Source organism: Photinus pyralis, unplaced genomic scaffold, assembly GCF_008802855.1.
Source record: "Photinus pyralis isolate 1611_PpyrPB1 unplaced genomic scaffold, Ppyr1.3 Ppyr1.4_LG1, whole genome shotgun sequence".
NCBI classification, from domain to species: Eukaryota; Metazoa; Arthropoda; class Insecta; order Coleoptera; family Lampyridae; genus Photinus; species Photinus pyralis.
This window is the reverse complement of record NW_022170249.1, coordinates 38,553,944-38,568,937: the sequence shown is the minus strand read 5'-3', so window position 1 is coordinate 38,568,937 and position 14,994 is coordinate 38,553,944. Positions and strand designations below refer to the sequence as shown.

General features: G+C 35.2%; 2 protein-coding genes across 2 annotated transcripts; both read left to right on the top strand.

Annotated features, from left to right (window-relative positions):
* Positions 1 to 3,946: 3,946 nt before the first annotated feature.
* Positions 3,947 to 5,145, top strand: LOC116159520 (proteasome activator complex subunit 4A-like). Its single transcript, XM_031472511.1, has 4 exons — positions 3,947 to 4,311; positions 4,363 to 4,482; positions 4,532 to 4,747; positions 4,795 to 5,145. Exons 1-4 carry the CDS (start codon positions 4,192 to 4,194, stop codon positions 4,927 to 4,929), a joined length of 591 nt encoding a protein of 196 aa, XP_031328371.1. The 5' UTR covers positions 3,947 to 4,191; the 3' UTR covers positions 4,930 to 5,145.
* Positions 5,146 to 8,561: 3,416 nt separating this feature from the next.
* On the top strand, positions 8,562 to 13,028 carry LOC116160701 (G2/mitotic-specific cyclin-B-like). Its single transcript, XM_031473963.1, has 6 exons — positions 8,562 to 9,200; positions 9,246 to 9,292; positions 11,820 to 11,936; positions 11,987 to 12,142; positions 12,188 to 12,346; positions 12,615 to 13,028. The coding sequence occupies exons 1-6, from the start codon at positions 8,681 to 8,683 to the stop codon at positions 12,936 to 12,938; spliced, it is 1,323 nt and encodes a 440-aa protein (XP_031329823.1). The 5' UTR covers positions 8,562 to 8,680; the 3' UTR covers positions 12,939 to 13,028.
* Positions 13,029 to 14,994: the final 1,966 nt, after the last annotated feature.

Genomic DNA, 14,994 nt, shown 5'->3' with positions numbered 1-14,994 from the left:
TTTCGTGTTTACCTGGTTAACATTTATTTTTACGTTTTTACTTCAATACATCAAGAAACAGTTTTTTTTTAAAAACTACTTTGCACTTGTGGAGAGTTTAATCGGTAAATTGTAACAACTTGCATATGAAATTGTGAAAACCATTGACGTAACTTTATAATTATCTTGTAGCATCTAAACTAGAACTGAACATCTGTTATAAGTATAACGAAATTGTTTTTGACTTCTTGACATAATCTCATAAGCTGAAGCACGATATGTACAGATACAGATGTCTCGTTACCAAATCACCTTTGCCGAAAGAAGAGGACTGTATACGATATTGTGAAACCTTGCTCGTAGCTAATGTTCAACATTTTAGAATAACGCATTTGATTTGCCAGTTTTCTGCCTGAAATGCATGTTATAAATGAATGCAGAGGATCGGTGTGTTTACCTACATTAAGTATAGGTTCAAATAAGTGGAGATAATTATAACAACCATTTCTTCTATTTTAATAATTCACTACTATAAATAGTAACAGTTCCCTTTAAGTGCTTTTAGTTTTGAATTCGCATATCAATTTACGCAACCTCGAAGTTTGACAGATTAAAAGTTGAACTTGAAGTTAGCAAGTTACAGAGACATCTACCCGTCCGCATATTAACTAAACGTCGATTTAGATACGACTGACGTTGCTTGAATCTTAATCCGTACAATTTTAAGAATGACCAACTTAATTTGGCGTCAACTATAAATAGTCTCCTAGAAATGCCAAAAAACCAAATTCTCATTTCTGGGCATATAGAAGATACGATAAGACCACCCATTTTGTATTGAAAGCATAGGGCTGTTTAATAGCAGTCCATGTACTTTATGGTCTAAGTTTATAGTTCTTCCACCTAAATGATTAACAAGTGCTGCCACATTTTGTCGAATTGTGGAACTATTTGATTATTCATTGGTTTGTGTACTTATACTCTAATTTAAATTATCTTTCCATGACCTAATGAACATTCCTTTACTTATTTACATATATCAAATTTCATTTAAAGGTAGCCCATTCGTTAGAAGTTTTTGAACTTGTAGTAGAAATAGAAATTTGATACACAGCAACAGTCGATCATTACAGATACATTTCGCCGCTACTGTAAATACCGGAAGTTAGCGCCATCTTGTTTTTTTTACAAACATACCATTTTCTATTTTTTTCTAAATGCGCCATTTTATTGTGAATTCAATGTATTTAAGATTTGTGTACCTATCAGTCATGGTTTTTGACAGGTCAATTTTTGTCTAAAAATTTGGAGATGTAAGGGTCCATTCAAAAATTCATATCTCAGAAACCGTTCAAGAGAAGTGAGTGCAGCGCATTTTTTAAGAATTAAAAAAATATGCTATTGTTTGCGTTTTGTTCGTCCGTCCGGACCCACTTCTGCCATTTCGAACTACTTCTACGGGAATGGTCCTAGAGTCCTGGAATTTTTTGCAGTAGGTAGCCTATATCTTGAAGATGTGTCAGACGGCCATCAAATTTCGCTGTCTAAAAGGGGGGCCCCCCACGAATTATTTCCTGAGATGCTGTTTTTGAAAGTGTAAAACTTACATACGACAACCAATTGGTCTCAGATTTTGCATACGCATGCCTTTAGTGGTGCCAAGTTTAACTTTAGAAAAAGGGGGAGGGGGGGGGGGATTAAACACATGTTCTACCCTTCATGGTATTCTAATGAAAGGTCTCATCGAAATATATGGTTTGTACAACTATAACTTTCCCGTGCGACTCTTTTTCGAGATCAGTGAGCGACGGGCCTGGGGGGGGGTTAAAAATTTATTTTATCTCATTGTATTCTAATTAAAGGTCTCAACGAACCGTTTTCTACCAATTACTGCCCTTCTTTCTGGCCTCTTATCAAAGTACGGGCTGGAGGGGGGGGGGGGAGTGCAACTAGTTTTATCCTTCATGGTACTCTAATGAAAGGTCTCAACGAAAGGAATTAATTTCTACCAATCATAACCCTCCTCCTTGACCTCGATATATTGCAAAACCAACATTTCAAAATGTTCGACAAGAGTTTGAGAATAGATTATACTACTGCCTTACCCTCGATCTTACCAATAATGGAAACCATTTTGAACATTTATTGAAATAAAAGCCAAATGTATCATATTGGTTTATTTTTTGATTTGCACGATAATTACTAACCTAAATGTAATGCTATTTGGTGTGGTTGGAACTTGGAAAGTATTTTTTCAGAGCTTTTCAACGACGTATCACACATCCGAATTACCGAAACGGATTTTGATTTTTTTAAATATCTCGTTTATTTACTAACTACTGGGGGGTGGTAAGTTTTCAAATTGCCACCCTGTATACTCAGTGACATGGAAATTGCAACACCAAGAAGGAGTAGGATTTTTTATTAAACTTGGTAGAAACGTTTAACTACTAAAAGGTAACAATTGATTAAAATTTCATTCATATGGATCAAGTGGTAATGGCTTATTTGACAGTTCTTTCACATTTTTCTAGTAATTTTATATCGTGTATGTTTTGCGAGTTTTGTTCAGTTCTTGCTCTTAATTGTTTCTTTTGAGGCTGTGATCGTGCCTAGAATACGCCAACGTGGAAACTACCGCGAATTAAGAGAAGGCGACAGCTGTCATATTTTTGGTTTGGACGAAAGTTGTTTTTCGTTCAGAAAAATTGCAAACTACCTTAACCGAAGCCAATCCACCATGATTCGCTGCAATCAGGCATGGATTTGGGAAGGTCAGGATAGTAACAGAGAGGAAACGGAGGGGGTGGGGGTGAAAAAGAACAATTGAAGTGCAGGACCACCAATTTCAACTTATGGCCTGTAACACTGTGACACTTCACAGTTCATTTAATTATCTTGACAAAGAAAAATAGTTAGGTTGCACATGCGCAAGACAAATTTCTTGTACTAGTAACAGTTTTATGTATCTTCAAGGCTCCTATACAGGGTGTTACATATAAGTATGTAAAAAAAAAAATGGATGGCAGGGGGCATCAAAACGAGCACTTTTGTCCAATAAACCCTCAAAAAAGTGATTTGCATTTCTTCTTTAATTTTTTCTGAGGAACCATAGGAGTTGCCAAGACTGGTGGCACGTCTTTGAATAGGTTTTCGGGTATGCCCTTTTCGATTTTGGACAGTTTTTTTCAAAATTAAACTAGGGGTTTTTGACATGAAAATCATGAATCTGAAATTAGTTTACGAAGATTCAAAAAAAAATTCTATTGCAATTCTTGGCTGGACAACGAAAATGGAGAGAATTCCACGAAATTTGTTTGTACAGGGTGTCCCATTAATAGAGGTCCCAGGCCATATCTATGGAACCGTTAATTGCACAACTTCGGAAAAAAAATTTGTTAACAAAAGGGCCCAAGAGAAATCCTTGCAAATTATTTACAAGTTTCTAGGTTTGCCGCTAGAGGGCGTACGATTCATGGTTAAGTAGAAAAATATCATTTTCCCTAAAATATACCCAATAAATATGCATAAAAAATACATGCATCGCAATCTTGTATCAATTTTGCATCATATTGCTCTAGCCAATAAAATATGAGGGGTGGGGGAAGTATCACAATATTGACTTAAATCAGTAATTTGTTATTTGTGACATTTTAGGCGGGGGACACTTTCTGACCTGAAGGATCAATTTTTAAATGAGTAACTTTTGTTTGAAAAGTGATTTAAGAAAACTGGACGACAATTTTGTTCCTTTCCTAAGATCACTCGTAAGGTTTAGTTTAAATACAATGATTGCTAGGATAAATCTAGCATTCCCACACCATAAAGTAAATAATATTCATTTAATTACACCAATAATCGTTAGTTAACATTTTATTATAGTTCGGGGTGTATAGTGTTTCAGTTTTTAGTACTATTGACAAGATATCCAGTAACTAATTAAAATCAATATATTTGTGTGTGATAATTGGCTACTATTAACTGAATGTATTGATAAATTATTAATTATTTTTAGTGTGCAAGTATGTAACCAGTGGCGTAACTCGCCGAATTTATGCAGCCGTACCAAGCCACTACGAATTACTACCATTAGTGTGCGTGTTACAAAATAACGACTATGACGAAGAATTAAGTTCAATTTGTTTGAATTTCTTGGTGGTAATCGGGCACTCCCTCACTCCCAGCGCTTATATTCCCGCAGCTTTGTCCGCAATGGAGCAAGTCTCGTCGTGCTCATTTTGGTCTGCAAGAGCAGCCATTGCGGAATTTATTTCTGTCCTGGTATTCCACAATTTCTCGACAATCATTGCTAATGAGAGTTGGGTCGCACAGGTAAATCCGCCATCTCTCCATTTACAACCAACTATTTCTGTATGACATTAGATTCAAAAAATCGTGTTGCAACTGTTAGAGGACGAACAGCCCGAGGTTAGGGTAACTGCAGCTACGTCTCTCAGCGGCTTCCTGCATTGCCACTTTTTACCAAATCCGGAAGCATTATTGGTAAATAAATGTGAGTGCACTGAATGCTTTTAAATGTATCTGTTTGCAGTCGGAATTTAAGTTAAAGTCAAGAACCAAATTGAAACGTCGTAATTTAAGCGTTAGCAATGGGAACCAATCGATCAATCAGAATATACGCATCATACATGCGGCTGTGTTAGGGATGTGCTCGTTTGTCAGCTGTCATCCCTACGACGTTCCAGATTACTTATCGGACATATTTTTGGAGTTGGGCAAGCACTTAAATGACCCACAACCTATTCCGGTAAGTCACTTATTGTGAGTTCAGGTAAATGAAAATTATAATTTTAGGCTACCATCCATCAAACGTTAGGCAATTTCAAACGAACACACCATGATAATTGGGATATACATAAATTAAAATTTACAGAAGATGAGCTTTCTGTTTTAAGTGATTTGACTGTGCCTCCAAGTTATTACGCCTAATAAATATGGTGATTAAAGACTAATATATTCCATTAATATCTTAGGTTTTGTTGCAAATCGTCTCGTATAAGTTGTTTTAAATATGTATTTTTTAATTTTGAAATTTGTATGTTTTGTTCTCTTTTTTGTATTATTGATGTTATTTTATCTTTAAGTCTTACATGACTAGAACGAATGTGGAAGGGTAGGTGTGATTAAAAATGTTGATTAACTTTATTTTGACATAATGTTCTGAAATTTCATAATTAACCATTATTCCCAATATCTTCAAAGGTTGGCAATTCACATTTTACAATTCTATTACCTCCTTTGCATTGGTCAGTTATGTTGACTTGCTTATGATATATTATATATTGCCACTGCCAATAGTGATACGTTTGTTTCCCCCCCTCTTATAACCTCTTTTTTTATCCATTTCTTCTCTTAATTTTTATCCATAATTAATGGAGAACAGATTGAGAAGTGGATGAAGGTATTATTTTGTACAATACCCATTTTGATAATCAATCTTCAACCAAAATAGTATCTACTTTAAAATAAAACGAAGCTGAATGTATGGACTGACAGTTGTTTATAGAACAACATTTTACAGAAGCTAGAATATTAAACATCCTAGAAAATCACATTAGGCAATAGCCGAGTTTTTTCTTATCAGTAAAATTTGAGTTGATTTCTGATTTCCAAAGCTTTTGGGCAGAACGCCCATGCGCGGGGTGGGAGCGGTATCTGTCTAGCTAGAGCAAATTTTTGTTTAATGTTTTATGATAAGTTTAAATGGACAATAGTGACGCGCTTATCTCAAGAAGTGCTATGTCAAGTGTAAAAATATGGAGGCCAAAAAACTATGCCTCTGTTCTGCTTTGGCTGAGAATTTTACTTTGTGTATAATGGTATCTGGTTGCCAATGTAGTTAGGAGGATCTTGATAGATTGTTTTTAGATGATCGTGTGCGTATATCAAAGGCAAATACTGACCAAAGGAGTTTAGATGGTAAATTGATCAAAAATTCATAATTCCAATGATTTTGTTTTGTTTTAAAGAGAGGTGATTTTGTAATTATGTTTGGTGTTCAATTTGAGGGGGAAAACGTGTAAACTGCAGGGGGTCTTGCTTCTCTAAGTTCAGATAATGCCTAAGATGAAAAGCGAGCCACCCTGTACATGTACTGAAAATTTACCTGTTGTCAGGTTTACGCAGTTGAAATAGCAGTCAGAACATCCTGCATGTAAAATGTTTCAATTTATTTAATAAGACCTGGGGAAATTTTGGTCAAAAAGACACAAGAATCCAAATTTTACTCACCTTAAGCTTTATGTAGTTTTATGGGTTTTGCCAAAAGGGGGTAGTTTTCACTCCTAAAAAATGAAGAGCGCCAATCGGCATAATATAGATTTTGAGGTGGAGGGTAAGTTGAACTTAATCCCAAATTTTCATGCAAATCGATGCATTTTGAAAAAATTACCAGGTTTTATACTATTTTAAGTTTCATTTCCTGGACTATGTGCTGTGACAACAATATTGATTGATGTGCTTTTTTCTTTTACATTTATCATTTGTTTCCATAGCCTAATAACGGGCGATAAAAAATGAGTTGCTGTCGAGTCGCCTTTGGAAATTCAAGTACAATTTACTATGTAAACAAAAATTCCAAAGGTGACTAGACAGCAACGATCGCATATATAACACAGTTTTTGTCTTTATTTTCTGCTGGTCGTCACATTTCCTGAAACAAAAAACCAGTGCCAAAAATCAAACAAAATCAAGTTTTGTTCGATAACCGTTAAGAGATAAGACAAAAGTTATGAGAACTGAAAAGATGTATTTTACTTTTGTTTAAAAATTATTTTTGTATTTCCAACGTTTAGTGAAATATGGTCAAAAAAGTGAAAATCGACCGCCCCGATTTAGGGAATTAGTTCTAGGTATGTATGTGTCGTATGGGTGGCACTCCCTAGGTACAGACGTTTTCAGGTAGTATCCTAATATGACTAGACTATTAAGCTTGATCCACTAGCAGAATGCGCGGTGGGTCAAGTAGAGCGGCAAATTCAAATATACACAATGGCTCCATTAACGGTAGAAGTTCTAGCCAATGGAGACTGAAAAATATGTATACGAAGGTAACTCGCTGGGCGCCGACTGCGCGCTGCAGCTTAACACGGATCATGAACGCAGATCGCCTGTACATACCGTTAAAATTAGTACACAAATCAGAAATTTACTTTTGCACATGCGCGAAAGCAGCTTGTGACATGTTTGATATAATCGATTGATTTGCTTCTGTTAAAATATCGGTCCAGAAATAAAAAATGTACCTTGTGCATTCGCGCGCGCGTAGTTTTTCACAAACCTAATACACATATAATTGATCATTTAAAAGGTGCTATTATTAAAATTTCAATAAGGTCAAATGTATCTCTGGGCATGCGCGCATGTAGTTTTTATACATTTAATATACTTGATCGATTTACCTTTACCAAAAGATGCTACTGTCAACATTTCGGTAAGATTGGTCCATAAATAAGAAAGTTACTGCTGCGCATGTGCAGAAAAATACGGCCTAGTTATCGTGCTAACCAGCCGGACAACAAGAACGGATGAAAACAGTACTTTTACCTACTCATATATGCGGAAAAGTAAAAAGGCGCATTAAATTCCGCTTCTTAAAGCCAGTGTACCACACAAGTCCATTCTCCGTACAGTTGACCCACTCAATAAATAATTTCATTGGTTAAAATTCAAAAAATTGTCTAATCAATTATTACTTCCCGCCATTGTATTGACTCTCTATACCTGCTAGTTTGTGAGATCCCCATATGGTCTATCCAAAAAAGGTCATCCTTTATGTAAGCGATGAAGCTCATACATTATTCTGTATATAAAAATAAGCAGTGAAGCAGGCAATTAAAGAAGTTGCCAAAATAAAAAGTGCAATGCCACTGCCAGCTGTGCGTCTGGACATCATTTGAGAAGGCCTGATGCTGGAGTTAGTCCCAATGCACTCGGAAAGCACAAACTTCTGCTCCGTTATTAGATAAAACCTGAAACAGGTTTAGGCTGCGAATTTTGCAAGTGTGGTGGTGCTCAAAAACAAACTTCCTCTATTATTGAGCGTACCCGGTAAATTGGTATAACTGATTCCACAGCTTTTTGTAGCTACAAAAAAATCTAGGCGAAATTACGTGAGATTTAATTAATTTTGAGGGAATATACTCAAATTATAGAGATCGGCTTCAGCCATGGGGTTAATGCATCAGCATGAAGCGACAATAGTACAGATTTGGCAATAGCTTCTATAAGTGTAATATGCTTTGAAGTCAGTAAACAACAACCTATTTCCCCTTATTCTCTTTCTCTATGCTCTCACATGCCAGCACAAGTTAATCACAGCCCCTATCAGTTTATCAGGCGCGTCATCATTTTTGCTTGTAAATGCACTCACTCAGCTCTGGATTTTTTTCAGGAAAGTTTTTTTTACAGATCTTCTACAAAATTTAATATTGATACCAAATATTAGTTGTTGAATTGCATTACATTTGGAAATAGCATTATAAAAGACACTTTTTACTTAGAGGTTTAAATTATCATTATCAAAATGACATAAATGTAAAATATAGCAAATATAAACTTTGACAAATGTGTTGTTATCAATTGATACCACCATAGGTGATACAAATTTTATATTAAAAGTATCTGTTAAATGCATACAATGTCTGTAAAAGCTTCATAAGTGCATGATATTGAGCCAAATATGGAAGAAAACAAACTAGTAATCACATCAGGTAGGAAAAACATAATCGCCCCAAAGAAAACAACTTGTAGATGCGCCAAAGTGGTACCCCGAAAACGGATTTCATCAGACAATGGATTACCTTCCCCAAAGCGATTCACCGCAATCACAAATCTTAGAGCTTCTTCGACTCGACGTCCGCCTCTTGGCGATTTGGATACAAATGTGACAACGAAACAATCCCTCGCACCAATTACGAAGGAACATGGACCAAGCAGCACGAAAACAAGCACTGTTTCACATTTGAAAGCAGATATCCGACTGACACCGTCTAGATTATCGACCCGACTGAGTCAACGAAACTCTCTGAAAATTGTCGATAGAAATTCGTTCGATAAAAAGAAGTTTAAAAGCGTCTTGTCGGGTGGAAAATTATACTCTCCAATAAAGTCAAATTTTTTCTTACCTTCGAGCGCTATTGTTCACCAAGGAATTCCGAAAGTGAAAAAAACTCTACAGAGATCTGAGGGAAATCGGTTCGGTAAGTTGTGCTCGTTTCTTTGCAAAACTTTAATTTTTTTTTTAGGAATTGGGGAGTTTCCTTCAGATAGATACGGCTCAGAATATTTAGAGGTGAGTCAATATGTATATGTACAGAAAGTTCAATCCAAAAATGTTGTCATCTGACCCTGGTTGACCTACACCATCGCCATCAGGACCCGTTTATTGACTTTTTAGCTCATCAGACCTTTTGTTTAATTTCGGTGCTTTGGTATACGCTGCTCAAAATCCCTTTTTCACATTTTCCAAAAAGTTAATCTGTTTTGGGTTCTCCTTAGTCCTTAGGCAGAACAAGAAATGATATTTGTACCTAACTACATCGTTGTCACACCAGAAAGCTGGTAATAACAATAGAGCGTACTCAAATTGTTGTCTTAATAGTTAATGACAACATTTGCTTTAATATCAGACACTCAAAGGAAGAGCTACTTTTTTTAAGACATTCGTTTCTTGTATACCTATGGATACCTACTATTTACATTTTAAAATGTACAAATGTACCTAATAAAAAAATAATAGTAATTATTTCATTTAAAAATTAAACATTTCAAAAACTATGTTCTTGTCGATATTGAAAATATTTCGGTTTTGGTGCTACGTATAATTTTAAGAATTTCATTAGTGTCAAACAATATTCATCTGGGAAACCAAATCATCTTTTCCAGCTGTATAAAGGAAAGTATTGTAATTGTGATAAATTTTCGATATGTCAATATTGCGTTTTCTGGACGCCAAAAAAGTAAAAACTATCTGAACGGGCCTGAAAATTACAGCTCAAACCTCCAAAATAAGAGTTTCTTTTATAATTCTTGTACAAAAAATGTCCGTAAGCAACTATATGCAGATAAAATTTAAAAAAAAACTGCGCATACGCAACCCAACTTTTGTATTTGCGCAATCCAATTTTATTAAAATGATTAAATGAAATGTTGTATGTAGGCACCATGGATGATACTAAAACTAACACGAATTCAAAAAATTGGTTTTACAAGCTATGCTGATCTGGTGGGACATAATCAACTCCTTAAGCAGTGTTTTATTTTCATTTTTATCCTTTTTGGTCCTGACAACAAAACGTAATTAATTATACATAATGTCCCTACCATGTTTGTCCGTTCAAAGTTAGTAAGTGTTAATAATAGCAATATGCATAAACAATCGAATTTCTTTAATAAAAACCCGAATTTAACTACTTAAAATGTCCAAATTTACTAAAATGTCACTCAACATTTTTTTTTAATTTTGAATATTTTTTAATTTTTTTATAAACATGTTATACATTTTACAAATCAGGATTTTTCACTATTGGATGATCTAAATCTTTTTTTGATTTTATTTAGGCATAACTCGAGGATCATGTCCATTTAACCAACTCTATCTATGCTATTAAACGTCGAGATCTCTGTACTTGCTCAAAATGTTTGAAGCAGGTTTTGGAGAATAAAAAATGAACAACTTTTGTATCTACACTTTTTCACATACTTAACCTACGAGAAAAAACTGAAAAACCGTTTTTATTTTTGCGAAAAAGTCGTAGGGGTCTGAAATTTGGAGGAAACATAGCTTTTTTTAAGAAAAAAATGGAGACAATCTTTATGGAACCGTAAAGTTGAGCCTTTCTTAATTTAAATTTAATTTAAAATTTATTTAATGTGAAATTAATTACAGATATGGATCAGAAAGGTTCTTAATCTGCAAAAGATGAGTAGTAATTTAATGGTGATAAAAAAAATCTGCAATAGAGGCGTTAGTTGTATTCTCGCACGATTAGGGCGTTGTGCGCGGGTGCACCATAATGTTGAAACCATTTTTTTGTGTGCTGTACATCCTTGTATTCGTAATCAAAAATGATACTCAATACGTGTGTACTTTTTTTCCTGGTCATATAAAAAAATAAACTTGATGATGATTTCTCCACAACTAAATGTTGTATTGAAAATCTCTCAACGGTATCTTGTAGAGCTCAAAAAATAGCAGTGAGAGAACTTTTTTTTTTTGTATCTGTTTAGAAATAACATCAGAAAAAAAGAAAAACAAAATCAAAAAATTTTGGTTTTTCTGGCAACCTCGGAAGTAATCAGAATTGTTTGGTTTTCTTTAAAGCATGCAACATTAACACATAGAAGGTGGGTTTATGGGCATTATGATTTTGTAACTAGGTTTTTTCCTCCCCAAGATTATGTATCTATAAATGAGCGTACGAAAAAGAATTGCGTACCTGGCAAAATGTGGTATCGCTGTATTTTTGAGTATAAAAAGTAACGAATCCAAATTTTCTGGCAAATGGAAAATATGTCCAATAGGTATTCTCGCACAATTAGGTTGTTATGTGCGGGTACACCATCCTGTTGAAACCAACAGTTTCCAACTTTTTTTTGTAGTGCCGTTCATCGTTGTATTCATAATAAAAAATGCTACTCAATACAGTATATACTTTTTTACCCGGTCATATAAAAAAATTATATCGGTTTACGTAACAACGTGGCATAAAGTCGATGGGTTTGTTTGGTAAAAGATAGTAAACTTTTATGAACGAAAAAATCGTATTTGTGGTCGTTGTTTTTAAACCAAAATTGTAACAAGAAAATTCAATTTTCAGGAAATCATGCTGCACGAGCTAACGAAAGATTGGAAGTACGTATCGCCTAAAGGAAGCGTGCCCTACAACGCAATGAATACGAGAGCAATCATAGTGAATTGGCTAATCCAGGCTCAGGTTTGCCACATCGCACGATTTCCGGGAATACTAATTTCCAACAATTTTAGGAAGTTCTAAATCAACCACCAGCAGTGCTTTTTACCACGGTGCGTATGTTCGATTCTGTTCTAGCGGCTACAGACGTCTCGCAGAATATGTACCAACTTCTCGGCCTTACAATTATGTGGATAGTTACGAAATATGAAAACAATAATTTTGTCACTGTAAGTCGGATTGCAAATACTGCGGTTTTGATTTTCCTTCCGTAGGCAAAGAAGTTAGCACGTTTGTGCAACAACGTCTACACGGCCGACCAAATTTTAAAGCTTGAGAAAAAGATGCTGGCTTTTTTTGGATTTGACTTTAACGTTCCGGATATCATTTTCTATGTCAACTTTTACATAATCAAACTGGGGATTCCAAGTGAAGTATGTAGTAAAGCGTAGGAGAGCCATAATTTGTGCTACTTTTAACGGATGCTACTTATATATAGCTAGTTTAACTGGGAGTTTGTCCTATTGTAACAAATGTAGCCAGTTACTTGTGAGGAAATATGCCTAGTTAATAGTAACAATTAGGACAGGTTTCTAATCAAAGTAGCAAATACAACTAGTATAAAAGACAGTAACATATCGTTCTTCTACGCCTTAATAGGGCATGTTGCTTCGAAACGATTTCCTTATTCTTAATTTTCAGCTCTTACATATCGCGGTACATTATATTTTGGAGTGTTATATACTGCATAAGGCCTCTTCTACAGTTATACCATCAGTTCAGGCAGCCGCAGCGATTTTCCTCGCCCTGAAGATCATCATTCCCTCATCTAAGGTGTGGGACTCGCTGTCCAATATTGTCGGTTATTATAGCGAAACAGAAATGAATGATGTAATCCATGATATGTTGAAGCAGATCCATAAAGTACAAGATCCAAATTACGAATGCCACTACCCTTATGAAAAGTATTCCACGAAGGAAAATTTAAAGGTGGCAACTGTTTTATTAGCGAAACTACTACTGTAACCTTTGTGATTTTAGTTTTTAATGTTTTAAAGAGAATTTTATATATTGAGATGTTTTACTGTAGATCAGAAAATTAAATTTTGAACGCTATTAACGTACAGTAGTTTGAATTCTACTTTGAAGCGTTCTTAACAGAATTTATGAAAACCTACTTAGGAATGTTCCTAGAAACTGTCTTCAAAATTGACTGAGGCAAGAATTTTTCATCTGTGGCAGAGGTGGGAATTTCCTTAGATCAGTTCCCTCAGAGCATTCTACTAGCTACTCCGAATTAGATTTTCCTGATTCGTATTGTAAATGCCGGAGTAGTATAAAACAACTTAAGACCTTGTGCAGGGGCACCTCTAAAAAACATTATGCGGGCCACTCCGTAATTGGGCGGGAGAATAAATAAATAAAGGCCATTGAAACGAATGTAGAAAAGGCTATTAAAATGGCTAAACCAATTTGCTTGTTGCATGTGAACTTTAAGGCTCCCGTAATATTGCAGTAGCGAGTAGCACTGCCCGATTACAGGTTTGAATAATTGATTATTAAAAATAATTGTTAATCAAATAATCGATTCATTTAAAAGAATTCAAACCCGATTATGGTTTGATTATAATCGATTTTTTGACCCAACGCTAGCAAAGAAGCGCTTAGAATATACAAACTAAAATAATGGCATCAATAACGCCAGAAGAATAGGTAGAACGTTCAATAATAAATCAAATGACGCAAAACGAAACCCTCAGAAACGGTGGTCCAAAATTGTTTTTTGACTACGCCACTCGATTCAAATCGTTAAAAATGTGGGCATCACAAGGTTGTTATACTATCTAAAGTTCGAATTGCCGATCAGCGTACATGTACGAAAAAAACTGATACCGCAACGCCATTCGTCAATCGATCCAGTAAATTAGCGGTCAGGGGCGGACTCCAGCTGTACCATCGGGCATTTAGTTCCCGTGATGGTCACGCAAGTTTAAATGCCGAATACATTAGCCACAACGTATATAGCACCACAAGAATGGCATAAGCATCGGCTCATCCCCTTGACTAGGGCTAAGGCTTATCTATTCCGGACGTATTGGTCGGATGCGAAATTTATTAACGCGCGTGTATCACTCATCTCCCCTATACCCTTTTTTTTTATAAACCTTTCTCAAACATGTGGTTGCCATTTGCGACAACAGAGGGTGAGTTGGCGTACTATAGATTGTGTTTTGTTTTTTACATGATTTTTTTTTTGTATAGGGTTTAACATCTAAGGTCATATCCCCTTTATACACCAGTTTGTACCACACAACTGTTTCTACTACCTCACATTTTCAGGTCACACTTCTTGGTATATACCGACATCGTTCAGAAATTCAAGTGTCCTTTTCATATTCACGGGGTTGCACAAGTTATCCACGTACGTCATTTCTAATTTATGTGTAATTCGTTGTAGTTGGTATTTTATAGTGTTCAGAACGTAATACAGTTCACATACGTAATTATAACAAAGTGCACTTTGTATTGCAAACATTTTCCAATCAGATTATTTGGATTACTAAGAAAAAAAACTGTACAATAATGTAAGTTTTTTTATTTTTATTGTTGACCGCCGGTGTGCAGGGTAATTGACCAATTGTAAACCTTTCCTTCTTTCAGGGATTTTATTTGAATTCTTTCATGAGTTTCGGAATCAATTTTTGTCTTTGTCAATCAATTAATTGTGTTTACTCGAATCAAAAGTGCCACCCACGCATAGTTTTCATTATTTCAGGTGTTGATCAAAACTTGTGTAATAAATTCTTTGGAATTTTCGGAAATTGATCAAGGTTAGTGATTATAGCATAAATTATGCCAGAAGCGTACAAGGAGATAATAAAATTCTAACTTTCAATTTTAATTTGTTTTGAGCTAGCTGAACAGTAATATTTTAGAATGTTTGTTCTTGCATGGACACAAAGCAAAAGATAAGCTTTTGCTTTGTGTACCATTCTGCTGGTTGAAGAAGTCACTAACGGTCAGGGGTCAGCAACTTATTGAAACGGAAGAGCCCAACATTTCTCAGTTTTTAAAGTCACAA